Consider the following 18,340-nt stretch of genomic DNA (forward strand, 5'->3'; position numbering starts at 1 on the left):
ATAATAAATTTATATAACGAAAGCGGTAGTGGCACGCATTGGGTAGCATACTTGTATTTCAAAAATAGAAATAATAAAGAATACTACGATAGTTTTGGAGATTTGGATCCGCCTATTGAAATTGTGAATTTTTAAAAACCACCCATTGAATATAACTATAGAAATGGGCAAAAATTCAATCCATATAAATGTGGTCATTTATGTTTCAAATTTTTATTTCGAAAAAATAAAATGTAAGATATTTAAAAAAATATAAAATTTTTTTGTTTACATATTTGTGTGTATGCGTTTTATTTTAGCTTAACTTAGGGTATGTCTTTATGACCCCAAGCAAGAGTGTCTATATTATTCTCTTTTACATAGCGCTTATCATCTATATAGTTTAGGGTGACTTTTGTATGCGTATAAATTTGTTCCAACTTGTTTTATTTTATTATACAAGCATTTTCGAAAATCGGCAATAGTTAATTTGGAAGTCACACTCGCCTTAACGCCTTTAATTTTGTTGTTGTTGTTGCTGGTGTTGTTTCAGCATTATTAACATTAGAGATTTGTATCGAATACATTTTAGCTCTCAGTCCAATAAATTCTTTTTTTATATTCCCCTTGCATTCATCTTTCATCATACCTAATTTTTTGTTGTTTATTAATGGTAAACTAAAAACCTTATCTTCAACATATTATGATGTATCGAAATGCTGATCAATTTCAAAACGATTGTCATCATATAAAACTATAGTCTCATAGATACATACATTAAATTGATATTTTCTTGATATTTCTGCTTCATATAGTCATAGTGAAAACTGTACTGTATTTTGATAATTCTAGAACGGTGAAACCAATACTGACAGGTTTATCATAAAGAACATGCACATTTTTCATTTGTATTGCGAACATATCATCGGTAAATTGTAATACATACCTAAAATTAAATTTTGCGATAAGTGCCCTAGGTCCTTATTTTCTACTTTTACTCTCCCAACTGGTCACTAATTTAATTGCTTTTCTCTTGTCAACACTCTCCATGGTCTTGCCATAGACTGCATTGTTTAGGAGTTTGAAAAAATTCTTTTCAAACACATTAACAATCAATATATTTTTTAAGCCAACCAGTTTGATCAAATTGTAATATTCGATGAATTTTCTTTAAAATCATTCCATGTTTAAGATATTGTTGCAAATTTCTATAGTGAATTATGTAATTATATTTGTTCATCAAGTCTGCAATCAATTTTGGTTGTTGCATATTTAAATTTTTTTTGTTTTGCGGACAAAATGGTAAATCATTGTGCTGGCTGTGTAAGTTTTCAGTGTATTCCAAGTCTACCTCTAAAATATAACCAATGATTGATCATCTACGCACGTGTTTAAATCAAATTTGTTTAGATTTTCTCTCTTTTGTTTTTTCAACCCATTTAAAATTTTTATATGGAATAGCCTGTGACATGGCGGACCCATATAAATTATTAACATCTAAGTATACAATATAATTTGATTCTTTTTCACAATCGTAATCCTTCTTTAGGTATTTATTATTTACATTTATTATTTATTTACAAGACCACATCTAATGCCTTTCATTATAAAATTTTACATATCAATATCGATGAGTAGGTTTAATTCGATTTTAGTTGTTTAATATTGACATGAATCTAAACTATACATTTTTTACACACTTCTAATATTCTCATAGATGTTGCAAAGCAAAAGCACGTCTATCTTTAAATATAGCAATAAATAATCCAAACAATTTTCACAATTGAAGACATTTCAAACGTTTTGCGCGTGCTCATAACTCTCTTCAGAACAGTTAAATGATTATAAAAATTTTCACGTGGCGGTAATTGTGTATCTTGCAATCGTTCAACTGAATTTAAATTGCTATAGGGAAATATGCCCTTACGTTTAACCATTTGAAATTTGTCCGGTTCTCCGAAAAATGATTTTATCGTGCATAAATTTTCTTCTTTTAAATAACTTGCTAAGCTGTCTAAACTGGAAGACATAAATCTAAATGAATCTAAAATTCTAAGTTCCAAAATTTCATTTTTCTTATCAGAATTGTCTTTGATATGAATATACAAAACTCTTTAAGTGCACAGAACAATACCCGTTTGATATTGTCTCCTCAATTTTCACATATCATCTTTTACATAACAAATTGATACGAATTCATATCGATATGATACGGATTCATATCAACATTTCTAATTGATATGATTTTGCATCATATTAATATAAATTCGTATTAATTTGATATGTTTTTCATATCAAACGTAACATCGAAAAGTCTTCGATAAAAAAGTATGGCTGTGCCTTCGTATTTTTTGTGTATTTATGGTATTTAGTATGGTACTAAAGATATTTTATGACTGAATTGCCGCGGTCACTCTAACATTCGACGACAAGTGTAAGTGTACAAAAGTGAAACATTTACATATGTTGTTTTTTTTTTTTACAAATGGTAAGTATCTCATTTTCAATTGTACTTGATGTTTGTCTAATTCTAATATATTTATTTCTTGGACACTGTAACGTGCTTTTCGGTGGCTGACTACACACACTGCGCTACACAAAGTCAAATGGCTGGCCAAGATGCCAAACTGGGCAAATTGGCGTCCACCACTTCGCTGGGAAACTTCTATCGAGGACAGAAGAAGGACTTCCTAGCGCTGAGGCAAAGCTACAGGAGGCATCCGAGTACAGCGTGATCGGTCATTTATTGCTAAGTCCTGAAATTATTTTTATAATTGGTCCGAAATATATTAAAAATAAATATTTACAGCGATCTTTATGCGTTATCAATAAATATTTGTTTATAAGATGCAAAAAAGTAAAAACAAAACTGATTAATATTGATATTACAAACATATCAATCTGATATGAAAGTATATCAGTTTGATATGAAAGCATATCAGTTTGAAATTAAAAATTTGAAATTATCAAAAATACCGCAATTTGGTCACAACCTTAATATGTGCGCATATCAATCTGGTATGAAATATACCAAATTGACATGTTCGAAAATATCAATTTTATATGTTCGAATATATGAATATGATATGGCAACATAAGGGATCAAAATTGATAGGGAAACATACCCGATTGATGACCAGTTTTGGTATTTTATTTTCTCTGTGTGGTATTATAGAAATTTCACCATTAATTTTTGATAATTCTTTCACAAATAAATGACAATCGTATGCTGAGAGATTATGGAAAAATTTTGGCAATTGATAGTTTATATTACAGTTGTTATGAGCCACACCTCTATATTCATCTGCTAAGTGGCAATGATCTAAAACTTTTTTACATTTATCAGTGAATAAATTTCCACATATACTACAATTTAGTTCTGAGTGAAATTAATTTAATTGTTCGATTGATAGCGGATTTAACGGCATCTTTATCTTTAAGTGATTTTCATACAACATTAAACAATCTCTATATGCTGCCTATAAAATGCGATGCACAATCTTCATATATATATTCGATATATATACACATTTTTATTAAATGAACATTTTATATAATAACTATTTGCATACGGTATATGCTTTTGAATTAGATTTACGTTATCCGAACTTTAAATATCTATCCCTTCCAAAATACATTCAAAATCAGCACATACGACAAAAAGAACATCTAATTGATTTTTAAAATTTTTAAATCTTAATATAGAATTGTTATTTGACTGCATCTTAGTTACAATTTTATTACACTCCAGACTATGTTTATCCAGTTTGCTGCTATCATCGAAATTCTGAAAACAGTCATTACATATACTCTGTTTATGCTATGCCTATTTCATGAAATCAATTCATGAAATGAGCAAATTCGTGTGTGCATAAACACCGTTTCATGAATTCGATAACACACGAAAGTTGACTATGAATTCAGTCCCAATTTACGAAATGCTGAAGCGCAGCCTACTTCACAGCCTACTACTCTATAGAGCTCTATATCAAATTCGAAAAATTTGACAGCTTTACTAACATCATTTCATGAAATTGTCTGTGTTGTATAAACAGTGGCTTTTATAATTTCATGCATTGGATAATGCATGAAATTCATAGCATAAACATAGTAATAGAAGCATTTTTCCTCTCTTTTCGTCATTTGTTTTCTAAGTAATCTAATGGAGGAGAGGGAAATATATATATATATTTTTTTTAAATTTTTTAATTTAAAAGTTACTTTGAAATATTTTTATCCAAAAAAATATTGATATTTATCATCCTTCTCGAGAAGTAGTAGATATATAGAGAGTAATTCATTGCTAGTTTTATTATTGGTAAAATAATATGGCCCGATTATTGTGCTTCCATCGATGTCTACTCCCAACACAGTTATACTAATTTCAGGATTATTTTCTTTGAAGGTATTTAGCTATCAACCGGTGTGGGGAACTTTAACCCACTAAAATTTAACGATGCATTATTATTTATAGTTATTATATTCGATTTAATGTTGTGAGTGCCTCTACGTTTATATAGTTATTATAATCAACTTTAACGAGAGCCGATATTAATGCCCATTTAAAGCAATAAACATCTTTATTTTACACATTGATGCAGGCTTTTTTGTTTAATATTTTGCTCGGTAAACAAATGTAATTTGAACCCCTTATGGGCTGATATTTATTTATATTCACGTCCAAATGCTCTATTTTAATTAATGACCAACCACTGTCTCGTTCTTGAAATTCAATCATTTCATTTTTTATATGGTTATATAAATCATCGATTGTTTCATTTAGATTTCCATTCTCACACATTGTTTGATTTCAAGTTTGCATTTTCGTTTGAAATGACTCAAGATTGATATGGTAATGATCTTCACCCTCTTTATTAAAACATAATTGCAAAATTGTTCAAAATTAAGTTTTATATTAATGTGTTGTTTTTTAACGTTTCGGAATAAATTGATCACTTGTTCTTTAATTTATTGCTGAAATAATGCGATATCCAAGCATTCTTTATTGGAATTTGTGATTATATACGTTTCAATGCGATTGCGAAATGCACTTCTTATAAACCTTAAGTTATCACTTATTTGTGCACTAGATAACTGTTTATGCGAGTTGGTGCGTAAGTGGTGCGACCAACTAATTTTTGCAACATTTAGATTACAGACATCACAATAACGTATTTCACTAGCCGAACCATTGTTACTAGACGTAGGATTGTTACCAGTCGTAGGATTGTTACTAGACACATGATTGTTATTGTTATGCTTGTATTTATGTGCCGCCTTAATAGGCGCTATACTGAAAAATTCTTCCACAAAATTCGCAATTAACAACAACCATTTTTGTTTTTTTTTTGCTTGTCAATATTGATATAAATTTTATTATATTTCGTTTTTATTCCTCTTCTTGATAAAAGTTGAGAGTATAGTTGTCTCCATCAGTTCTTTGTTTGACGAACTTAAAGTTCCCCTTCGAAATGTGCTCCACGGCTAGCTTAGACAACGAGCTTAAACGCTCTGACAGAAAGACGACGAAGTCTTTACATTCTTAGGTTTTTTTGACTCTATAATTTTCATCAAGTGTGCCAAAAAGAAATTTAAGGGATTAACTTATTATGTCAAATAGTCCACGTTTCTGCCTATTTTGCTGATGAATAGTTATACCAAAGACTATAAAATACCAAGATGCGTAACGAGGAGTAAGAAAATGTACACAGGCGGCGTAATTTTTGCAAAGCAAGACTCGCACGTATGGGAATCTATTTTTAGAATGCCGTTGCTTTGCTTCCTTCTCTCTCCCCCTCTCTTGCTATCTCGTTCACGCGCTGTGAAAAAGTCGAAATTCAATTTTTGTCTCAATTGTCGATTCTTGAATTATGATGACGAAAAGGAATCGATGTAAAAGACGCATTGCTCATGTTGTGTATAAGCGGGCTGTGGCGCTCTGCGTATGTTGGTGACCCGTGGATAATGGATTTGAGTTCCACTCTGTTCCACTCATTCTACTCTGAGGCTGGATACAACTTAATTATTTTTCATAGTTTTTTTTTATTTTAATATTTTTTAGTTGTACTTTTTTGATTATTTTTTTTAAATAATATTTTTGATAGACTTTTTTTATTTATTTTATTATTCTAAATTATGTTTTTATAGCCGAAAATGTCTTTTATATGTTCCAATTGGAATTTTAGGAATTAATCGCTTCTATAGATATATTTTTTTTGTGTATATTACATATCAAAGGTTTTAAAAAAATATCTAATAACTATAAAAATATGACACAATAAGCAATTCACTTTGACTCAAAGCGTAATGTGTACTCGAGAAAACGATTATTTATTATGTTTTGATGAATATGGTGAGTGCTTTGCATATTAAATGCAAATTTTCGATAAATAGATTAAAGCTTTACTGTTCCAAGATCCCCAGATATTTATTTATTTATGACGAAGTATATCAAGCTTATTGCTACTCTTACATTTGTCTGGTGAGTCTAGCCACTTACAATATTTGTACACCAAAACTCTAATCAATTTATCTAACATTAGCATTTTATGTGCATAGCACTCATCATTTTCATCAAACCACGATGAAAAATCGTTATTATCGACATTCGACACAAACAATCGACCAAAACATCGATTGAGTATTAAATAAATATATGATGGACGTTGATGCACTACGAGCAGTACAACCAAATGGCCCAACGACACCAAGCACGTGCTTGTTACGCGCGGGGCCCTTTTATCAATTTGGGCAAAAAATGCGAGTTCGCGAGGAAGATACAAAAAACCAATAGAAACGGGACACAAATGAAAATAAAAGAAGCAACTAAGAATGAAGCAAATGAGTTAAAATATTAGTCTTTAATAACGGGATAGAAGTTGAAGTGCAAGTTAAATGATAAAGGTTGTTATAATTATTACAAAAAACGCGAAAGGGCTCGTGCAGACAAAAATTTGATGAACATCGTGGCAAATTTAGGGGATAATAATTTCGTGTTAGTCTAACAGGAACATTGAAAGTTAGGCGGTTTACAAGTTCAACAGAATCAATATCACCTCTAATAAGATTTTGCATAAAAATAGTACCAAGCATTGTTCTACGATTTACAAGTGTAGGTAAATTAAACAATAGTAATCTACTCTGATAGAAAGGTAGCCTTACGTTTTGATCCCAGTTCAAACTACGAAGGGCAAAAAGAAGAAATTTTGTTTTGTACCGACTCAATACGGTCAATATGCACTTAATATTGAGGACTCCAAAACAAAATAGGACGGACAAGGGAGGTAAATGACTACCCTGAGGCACACCAGATGTCACGTAGATCAATTTTGAAGCAGTGATCTTGAATATAACCCTCTGAGTCCTACCATTCAAATAAATTGAAATTAAAGTTAATAGAATAAGAGAAGAGAGTGGTTGACAGAGTCAAAGCCTTACTAAAATCTGTATATATAACGTCAGTCTGCATTTTTTTAAATCTGTGTATATAAGGTCAGTCTGTATTTTTTCTTAAATCCATTTATTAGAATAGATGACAATTCAAGAAGGTTGGTGGTGGTCGATCTTCGCTTAACAAAACCATGCTGACACGGTGATATTAGCGAGGAACATAAATGTTGCAAATGAGAAGTAAGAAGAGAAATTTAGTAACTTAGAAATACCTCTATAATTCTATAATTCTGGGCATAAAAGAGTCCTTTCAGATAGTAGGAAAAACTGATGATGAAATAGACAAATTAAAAAGTTTAAAAATCGGTTTACATATGGTTGACGCACAAAACTTAAACACACACCCGGGGAGTCCATCTGGACCGGGAGAATAAGTTGGCGTTGTTGTTGCTAAGTCTCTTAAGAGAGAACTTTCCGTAATTGCAGGGGTAAAAATACAATTTGCCCTATTTAAGGGATTATGGTAGTTAGAATTTGACCAAGCAGCCGAACTATAAGTAGTTTGGAATAACTCGGCAAATAAATCAGCAATTTCAGAATCCATCGATGCCTCCATTGAGTTAAAACGTACCGATGAAGGCAATGCCGACGACATACGCTTGGCATTAACAAAGTTATAAAACTGCTTCGGATCATTTGAAAATTAAAATTTACATAGACTTAAATACATAGAATAGCAATGACTACTGAGAACATTAAAATCCGATCGAGCCACCACATATTTTGAAAAATCAGATGGCTTACCCGATTTTTTATACTTTTTGTAAGTGTTTGTTTTAAGGTTTTTAAGTCTTTGAAGCGAATTGGAAAACCAAGGAGACCTGATTAGCTTTGAAGGAAGCCTATCAGGAACGCATTCATTAAAAAAGTATTAGTAGTAGTAGTAAATTGTACAAGTCTGTCCAATTATATTGAGAAATCATATCGTTAAGTTTATTATAGTCATGTTTTCGAAAACATCTCATTTTAGTTGGAGAAACTAAAGGAGAGAGGGTATCAACGCATGGGAGGCAGGTTGTCAATTCCATTGTTGGATGATATCGGTCTTCAGGTACAACAAGAGCGTCAATTCTTGATATTGTGACTTCAGACGGGTCTGAAACAAACACAAGATCTAATTGTCTATTTAATGAATTCCGTATAAAGCTTATTTGCTGTAACGATAATTCTAAAATGCCATCTACAAAATCATGGACGGAAAAGGGTATAGCGACAAGTGAGTCAGTAGGAGGAGACCAAGAAATATCAGGGAGATTAAAGTCACCCAAAACAATTAAAAGGTCTCTGTTAGAAAGAAGGGATAGAACAGATTTTATCGCAGACAGATGGTGCTCATAAATTATTAAATCAGAGCCAGGTGGAATATAGGAACATGTAACAAAAATATATAAGGATTGCAAGGAAACTTTCACACTAACAAATTAAATTTCGTTATGGGTACCATAGTAAATTTTTTCAGATGTTAGGCTAGTGGTAACGGCAATCAGCACACCGCCTCCAATACGTGAGGAGCGATCGGTCCTATAGGCATTAAAGTTATTTGACAGAACTTCAGAGTCAGATATCTCTGGTTTCAGCCAAGTTTCCGTAAAAGCCAAAATATCTGCAGTAAATGCAGAGGAGTCAGCATAAAGCTTGGGTAGCTTCATATTTAGTCCCCTAACATTTTGATAAGCCAAAAATAAACTTTTTAGTTTTTTGGCGCAGTGGAAAACATCGATGATGTTTTCAATCGTCTATTTTTAAAAAAATATATTGAAACATGGGCTGAAACCATGGACATTGTTTAAAACACCATTAATTAAAAAAGACCAACTGCATAAAAAAAAAAAGTTTTTCCCAGTCGGAGTTGAACTCCGACCTTCCATTCCCGCGGTTGAGCGACTACACCCCTGACCTACAGCCCATTAGCACCTCGCGTTTGACAAATGCGACATTGAGCCCTTATTGCAGCAGACCACACGAAATGATACACCCATACAACCAAAGAGCTTTACACGGATGACGCACACTAGCAAGATCGAAAATCCACACCAAAAATTTTGCCGTACATTCCGTTGTATGGCCGTTACTCATCTTGTAGTTTATATTATCTTTGGTTATACCATTTAATTCTTTCAGTAGTTTATTGTACAAATATTTCATTCTGGGCGAATCTGTGATTTTGTTACCAAAAGATTTAGTGATGATATTGATTTCCGTTAAATTAATTCTTAGACAGTAATGTTCATACACTACCGGTACTTGAACTGGAATGCTTGAGAAGAGTAAATAGCCAAGGTCGGAATCTGAGTTGGTTATTTGAATTTTTTGAGCGTGACCCGTTTTCAATAATAGAAACAACATCATTGTACAGAAGGTTCCTGTCGGAGTTCAACGACATTAGTTATCTTATGTTTCTTAAATTGTGTTTTGCAGTATTTGGTTTCCCTGCATCGATTAGTAAATTTGTAATGGTCTTCGTCTATTTTTTCTACATTTTTATTTGCTGTAATGGATTTTCTAATTTTCCTTTTTGAATTTGTCCTTTTCTGTATCCATTGTCAATGTTAAATTCCTGTCGATCTTCATTTAATTTATCTATTTTCCTTTCGGTGTATGAACAAACACTCTAAAATAGGTAGAGGCTGCAAATTACTCTAGTGTAGGTGGTATTAATAATTTCTCTGTATGTATTGTATGTATTTGAATAATTTCAAAATCTACATCGCTCTCATTATAAATGGTAATGTTTCTATGAATAAAATGAATAAGTAAAACCTGTTTGGCCTTTTCGAATGTCATTACATTACATTGAATTGTGGTAATGGAGTTACCGAATATTGTTGAATTCTCTACTTTATTTTTATCGGATTTAATGAAAACAAGGAAGAACGCTATAGTCGAGTGCCTCGACTATCAGATACCCGTTACTCAGCTAAAGGAACCAAAGGGAAATGGAGATAAGCAAGCAGCAAGGCAAGATTGAAATGCGCCACCTACCGGCGGTAGACAGATTTAAGCGTTATGGGCGTTAGGGTGGGCGTGGCAAATATTTTTTTGGGTCAATCGATAGGTATAGACGAGACTAATACAGTTCAGTTAAAATGTTCTATCTAGCATGAAAATTGTGGGCGCCACAGGTTTGTGCGGTTTGTGGGCGTTAGAGTGGGCGTGGCATATTCGCGTAACAAACTTGCGCTGCGCACAAGGCTAAATCTGAGATCCCAATTCTCTATCTTAGATAGTTTCCGAGATATCCACGTTCATATTTACGATTTTTTGAAGTTTTTGGGCGTAAAAGTGGGCGTGGCAAATTTTTTTTTATCAATCGATAGGTATTGATGAGAACAATGCATTTCAGTTAAAATTTTTATTCTAGCATCAAAACTGTAGGAGCCACAGTTTTGGGCGGTTTGTGGGCGTTAGAGTGGGCGTGGCACTCTACTGAAACAAACTTGCGCTGCGTAAGAAGCTCAGGAATCTGCACGCCAAATCTCAATAGCCTAGCTCTCATAGTTTCCGAGATCTCAGCGTTCATCCGGACAGACGGACATGGCTAGATCGACTCGGCTAGTGATCCTGATCAAGAATATATATACTTTATGGGGTCGGAAACGCTTCCTTCTGCCTGTTACATACTTTCCGACGAATCTAGTATACCCTTTTACTCTACGAGTAACGGGTATAATTATTTGTTTCTTGAAATGGTTTATTGGTATTTCTGTTAAATGAATAAGGTTACTATTGTCTTCTTCTGCACTATGTTGAGTAACTTCACTATGATGATTTTCTTCAATTTGAATTTTTGGTAATGCATCAGCAACTGAATTTTCCTTCCCTTTAATACGGTCGATTTTAAATTGGTATTCGTTTAATTTAGCTCTCCACCCTTGTAACTTGGTGTTTTGACTTAAACACTTGGCATTCGGTTATTTTAAGGTATGCAATCATCTAAGACGTTGATGGTCATTAGCAATGAGAAAATGTCGTCCTAGTAAATAATGTCGAAAAGTTTTAGTGTTCCAAACTATGGCGAGTAATTCCTTTTCGATAGCACTGTGATTTAAAGGATATAGGATGGCCATTTTGAGAAAGCACGGCTCCAGGGGCTAAATTACTGGCACCTGTGGTTAAAGTGAATTTTGTTTTTCGAAATCGGGTAATTGGAGAATTGGTTCTCTAATTATTAAAGCTTTAAGTTTTTTGAATGCTTCTATGGAGTCGAGATTTTGTGTATCTGTGTTTCCTCCTTTTTTTAAACATTTGGTCATTGGTTTTGCTTTGTCTGCGTAGTTTGGGATAAATTTACGATAATAGCCTGTTAATCCAAGGAATGATCTGATCTCTTTTACTTTTGTTGGGATTGGATATGAAACTATGGCTTTAACTTTAAGGGGGTTTGGATTTATGCCATTAGGGGTTACGATGTGACCAAGAAAGCTAGCTTCTTTTTTTAAGAATTCACATTTGTCTAACTGCAATTTTAAATTGGCTTCTGCAAGTTTGAAAAAACTAGTTGTAATGCATTTAAGTGTTCGGTAAGGGATGTGGAAAAAATTATAATATCATCTAAATACACTAAACAGTGTTTGTTGAGCAACGGTCGAAGGATATTATTCATGCACCATTGAAAAGAAGCGGGTGCATTTTTAAGGCCAAATGGCATTCGGAGATATTCGTTATGACCGCTGTTGGTGGAAAATGCAGTTTTCTGGGTCCATTTCTATTTGATGAAATCCCTTTGCCAAATCGATAGTAGTAAAATATTGGAATTTCCTATAATCAATTACTACTCTATACTTCATTTTACCAGAAGCATCAGTTTTTTTTGGGTACCACCCAGGTAGGACTATTGTATGGTGAATTACTTTCTCTAATTATTCCCTGACTAAGCATTTCTTGCACTTGGTTTTCGACTTCAATTTCGTGCGCTTGAGCAAGTGGGTACTGTTTTGAATAAATTGGGTAACTATGTGTTTTATTTAGTACGTGTTTTGTAGCATTTGTAAATGATAGATTGTCTCCTTCTTCATATTGAAGATTTTGGAATTTACTTAATAAACCTTTCAACCTTGTAACGTCCTACTGGTTCAGGTGATCTAATCGAAATAATTCAAAATACATTTTTTTTATTGATTCCTGAGCTGATTTTTTAATTGGTTCTGGTGCCTTTTGAATATACAAATTTTGGTTTTTTTCTGATATTAAAGTAATTAACTTGTATATTTTATCAAAAAGGGATACAGTGCTGTTTTTGTAATTTATAATTGATTGTGCATTTTTCAACAATTTTCGGCCAATCAGTATATAGTAATTATTAGAAAAACTGTGTACATAAAATGGTTCATTTGTTTTAAAAATACTATTGCTGGGTAACATAATCAAGTTGTTCAATGTAATAGGACCATTTGATGTCAAAACTTCACATTTATTATTTTGAATGGGAAGACGAAATATATTTTTATTGATCATATTTATTGTGGATCCTGTGTCTATAAGGCATTTGTATGTGCAACCTTTGTATGCTATTTCTATGTACTGGTGTTGTCCGGGGCTGCTAACCGAAAATTTTCGTTTGGTTCTGAGCTATTTTGATTTTCTTCTTTTGCATTTTGGATGGATTGTATCTGTTGTTGCCCTTCATTAATCAACATAGTATTGATTGTGGTCATAATACTGTTGTTCATAATAATAAGGTTTGCATTTTTATTACGGATTTCTAGATTTTTATTTAATTCAAAATTAATATGTTCTTCATATATTCCCTCATTTTGTGCGTATCTTTATGAGCCAAAATAGTGAATAATTGTATTGGTAATTTTCTGATCCGTATTTTAATCTTTGATCGCCTGTACATAAATAAGAAAATCTTGTTGGTTACCTTCCAGATGCAATTTCAAATTCAGTAGTTGACGTCGTGTTTCCGCTTCTTCGCAGAATGCTCTCAGATTTCCCTTATAAGGTGTCTCCCCGAAGTTCTCCAGTAGTTTTTAGTTCGGTGTTTGCGCTTTTAATTCTGCAATTAGTCTCGATTTAAGGGTAGGCCAGTCTTCGATGCTCGGAAGGCCCAATAATCGTGAATCTAAGTTTCTTTCAATGGCTCCAAGTAAAATCCTCTAATGACGCACATCATCATTAGTTTGGTAGAGTGAAATTACATAGTCCACTCTGCTGATGAAGGTGTAGAGGGTTTCTTTATCACCCTTAAATGGCATGATGTCTTTTAGTTGCCGACGACCCTTCAGCAAGGTTGTTGTCGTTTAGCGCCACGATTTGGGGAGCGGCTATATTTGGTTGCTCCATTGTTATTGTAAAGTTGTGATTTCATTGTTACAGTAAAAATAAAAGTTTTGTTTTAGTGTTTGTTTAACTTAGTTTTTTTTTAATTGTACATGTTATTATTTTTATTTTTGTAACTGCTAGTTGCCTTTTGACTTATTGTGTTTTTTAGTTTTGTTTTTAATCTTCCACTTTTTGTTGGAAAACCGAATTGGAATTATATTCCAAGTTGAGGGTTGAAGGGTCGCATAATTATTAATCGAGAACTGAATTATAAAATTTTATTTATTTTCCACTCGACGTTATTTTTTTTCGAATACTATTTGTATCCTACCGACTGCGCTAGTAAAATGTTTATTATTTGAATGAGTCGAACTAATGACCCGTCAGTTGACTAAGGACAACGCTATGGAGAATAAATTAAGGAAGATTTAGTTTAACGTCTTTATTCGATTGATCTCAGCTTAAGACTAATTTCTTGTGACAAAAATCGTTCTTGTGCTACCCTTTGTTTACAAAAGTTTGGGATATTGATTGTACATAAGTTTGGGATCGAGTCTCCCGCTTGGGATATTGATTTTATACAATATTTTTGAGAGTAAGAGTGCTACTCAGGGTGCGTCAATTAGTGATTTATGTTATTAAAAAACCGCATTGCCTGCTCCGGATGTGGATTGTTTACATTAATTCAGCGTGGGATCGCCTACGCTGCATATTCTTATATCTTGGTACATAACTGAATATGTGAATATGTCACTATATATATATATATATCAATAAAGACTTATTTAGACTTTAGACTTTAGACACAACGATCGTGTGCATTGGGAAGGGGAAGTGGGTGGGGAAGTGGGAGGGGAAGTGGAACGATAAAGTAGGAATTATAAAATGCTAAGAAGGGAGAAATGAGGATGGTAAAGGAGGATGGAGAATATTCTAGAAAATTAAAAAGTGTTTCAGAATCGACTACCGGTATAAAAAGTGTTTCAAAATCGACTTCCGGTATAACAATGTGCCAAAACCGGTATAAAAAGCGTGCCAGAATCGACTTCCGGTATAAAAATAGAACCTACATACAAAACCGGGCCAGAACCGACATAAAAAAAACCGTACCAGAACCGACATAAAAAACCGTGCCAGAACCGACTACTACTACTACTATTTATACCCGTTACTCGTATAGTAAAAGGGTATACTAGATTCGTCGGAAAGTATGTAACAGGCAGAAGGAAGCGTTTCCGACCCCATAAAGTATATATATTCTTGATCACCGTCTGTCCGTCTGTCCGTATGAACGCTGAGATCTCGGAAACTATAATAGCTACAGTACTGGGATTAGGCATGCAGATTCCTGCGCAGCGCAAGTTTGTTTCAGCAGAGTGCCACGCCCACTCTAACGCACACAAACCGCCCAAAAAAACGGTGGCTCCTACAGATTTGATGCTAGAATAAATATTTTGACTGAAATGTATTGTTCTCGTCAATACCTATCGATTGACCCAAAAAAAAGTTTGCCACGCCCACTTTAACGCCCATAAACTTCAAAAAATAGTAAATATGAACGTGGATATTTTGGATACTATCAAAGATATAGAATATGGATCTCAGATTTAGATTCCGTAGCCTTGTACGCAGCGCATGTTTGTTACGCGAATATGCCACGCCCACAAACCGCCCAAGCCTATGGCGCCCACAATTTTCATGCTAGATACAAAATTTTAACTGAAATGTATTGGTCTCGTCAATACCTTGCCACGCCCACTCTAACGCCCATAACGCTTAAATCTGTCGTCCACCCACATATCCATATATAGAGATCACGGGTAGGTGGCGCATTTCAATCTCGCTTTGCTGCTTGCATATATCCATTTCCCTTTGGTCCCTTAAGCTGAGTAACGGGTATCTGATAGTCGAGGTACTTGACTATAGCGTTCTTCCTTGTTATACCCTTGCAGAGGGTATATTGATTTCAGTCAGAAGTTTGCAACGCAGTGAAGGAGACGTTTCCGACCCCATAAAGTATATATATTCTTGATCAGCATGACTAGACGAGTCGATCTAGCCATGTCCGTCTGTCCGTCTGTCCGTCCGTTTCTACGCAAACTAGTCTCTCAGTTTTAAAGCTATCGGGCTGAAACTTTGCCAAAAGTCTTATATCTTTTGCAGGTAGTATATAAGTCGGAACCAGCCGGATCGGACAACTATATCTTATAGCTCCCATAGGAATTTTTTAAATTATATCCTTGGTGTTTTTTAACATATAACCTCCTACGCTTGGAAATACCATTTTTTAATTATTAATTAATTTTATTAAAATTGGACGAATATATCATACAGCTGCCATAGGAAAGATCGGAAAATTGGTAGGAAAATAATATGAAACAAATTATAGCTTCGGTGCTTTTAAACATATAACCTCCTACGCTTGGAAATAACATTTTTCAATTAGTTCTGAATTTGGAATTTAATTTTATCAAAATCGGACGACTATATCATATAGCTGCCATTGGAACGATCGGAAAATTGGTGGGAAAATAATATGAAACAAATTATAGCTTCGATGTTTTTTGACATATTATCTATTGGGACTATTGGCAATATCATTTTTTGTATTTTTAAATGTAATAATTATAACTGCAAGGGTATACAAACTTCGGCTTGCCGAAGTTAACTTTCTTTCTTGTTTTTTATTTATTTTCTAAAAACCGGAATGCTCTGTATATGCATTGCTCCGATAGAAACGACCTGCAAGGGTACATAAACTTCGGCTTGACGAAGATATCCTTCTTTCTTGTTATACCAGTTACTCGTAGAGTAAAAGGGTATACTAGATTCGTCGGAAAGTATGTACCAGGTAGAAGGAAGCGTTTCCGAACCCATAAAGTATATATATTCTTGATAAGGATAATTAGCCGAGTCGCAGCGCTAGTTTATTTCAGCAGGGTGCCACGCCCACAAACGACTATAACACCCAAATTTTTTTATATTTTGTAAAAATTCAAATGAGATTTAGTTCTTATCAATTAATGCATCATGTCACATAGGAAGGGGGTGGGGTAGGGAGATAAGATAAAGTTTCTTAAGCAGTGGTGTCCACACACAAACAATAATACGTAAGACTTGCATTTGTGTGCGTAAATGTAAGGCGCTTGCCAAAGCCACATGACCGTTTACAGGTCGGTGTCGCGGCAGAGAGCCGGCAGAGGACTACCAGACTCGCAAGTCAGGCCAGTGGGCACCACTGTTTAAAGTAAAGGTTCATCCTAATTCGATCCGATTATCCGATTTTTACAAACTCTCATATACAATTTTATAAAATGGGGGTGAGGGTATGGCCTTAAAAGTTGTACTAAAAAAGCAGCCCTAATGACATAGTCATACAACAGTATTAAATTGTTATTTTTTAAAATTTTTTTTTAGATTTGCATTTTCTTGAGTGTCTGCAGTTATCCCGCATCGCGGGATGTCACTTAAATCCCCTGCGATACTGTCTAGCCTCAGTGGCCACAGCATTCGCTGATGTTTCGAGAACTTACCAGCTGGCCTACTGTTATACAGTTTTGCATAGTAGCCCTCGGCGTAAACTACCCATTGTTTCCGTCCGTGGAAAATGTAAGACCGAGGAAAAGCTTGAAACGTTATTCCCCTTCAACCACTATGTGCTAAAGCTGTAAGTATTCATCATATAATTCCTTATATGCCAATATACAAAAGTCCTTATTCATTTTAAGATCGAAGAAGTATATTGAGGCCAACTTCATAGTTCACCAATGCAAAGGCACGGATAATTGTGTGTGTGGCTCTACCAATAAGTCCCTTTCTACACCACCAGATGACGAGGAGGACGATTTCATTATATCGGACATGCTAAAGCATTTGGAAATGTCTACGAAGCAATAGTTTGACAAAAACGGCACCCTTTCATCTTCACCGTCTTCCGCGACTTACCATTTAACTTATTTAAGAAATGTGATGAAGTTATGGACTCTAAGTTACCTTTACCAGTGAAAAAACAGTTTCAACGAATTTATTTGTCTTTAAAAAACATACGTGTAATTAATAAACGAAAACCAAAGGGAACACCAGCCTTGTGAGATTTTTGTATTCGTTCATTATCTATATCGTTTTAATTGGTCTACGCGTCGTCCCTCTCCCCTTACCCAGGATGAGAGTTCTGTGGACAGAGAGTGCAGTCATGCTTTAAAAACTCTCCGATTTTAGTTTACGTTTTTAGCATACAAACTAGGAGAGCGGCCGGAAATTCCTCGAGGAGGCGACGGACAAAGGCTGACCCTATTAGGAAGAGCAGCGTACTGACGAGAACGCCAGAAAAAGTGTGAAGTACGAGGGCAAGAGGCCTAGCTCCCGCTCAGCAGGAGAGGCAAGCAGCCCAAAAGCTGCCGGATTAGACCTGGGTATGAAAGCCAGGGAGTTTGAGGAAGCTAATGCGATGCACAAGGCACCGGCAACAAAGCCAGTAAAAGGGAAAAAGAACCAACCTCAGGCAGAGAGCAAAAGCGATTTTTTGAGATCTGGGAAAAGCCAAAAGACAACTGGTCAAGCAGAAGATTCCTTGACTTCTGGTTCAGCTCAAGTTTGTTATCCGAATACATTCTGCCCACAACGCTAATGGCTGTCGCTAATGTCTTGT

General features: G+C 34.4%; 1 protein-coding gene across 2 annotated transcripts in view; it reads left to right on the plus strand.

Annotated features, from left to right (window-relative positions):
- Positions 1–17,754, plus strand: part of LOC119562499 (RNA polymerase I-specific transcription initiation factor RRN3-like) — a 51,496-nt gene extending 33,742 nt beyond the window's left edge. For both annotated transcript variants that reach the window (XM_037875707.1, XM_037875708.1), the window contains exons 5-6: positions 17,110–17,359; positions 17,421–17,754. In XM_037875707.1, coding sequence (XP_037731635.1) covers positions 17,110–17,359; positions 17,421–17,589 — 419 coding nt within the window. In that variant the 3' untranslated portion in view covers positions 17,590–17,754. The remainder of the gene's footprint in view (positions 1–17,109; positions 17,360–17,420) is intronic.
- Positions 17,755–18,340: the final 586 nt, after the last annotated feature.

Source organism: Drosophila subpulchrella, unplaced genomic scaffold, assembly GCF_014743375.2.
Source record: "Drosophila subpulchrella strain 33 F10 #4 breed RU33 unplaced genomic scaffold, RU_Dsub_v1.1 Primary Assembly Seq53, whole genome shotgun sequence".
Taxonomy (NCBI): domain Eukaryota; kingdom Metazoa; phylum Arthropoda; class Insecta; order Diptera; family Drosophilidae; genus Drosophila; species Drosophila subpulchrella.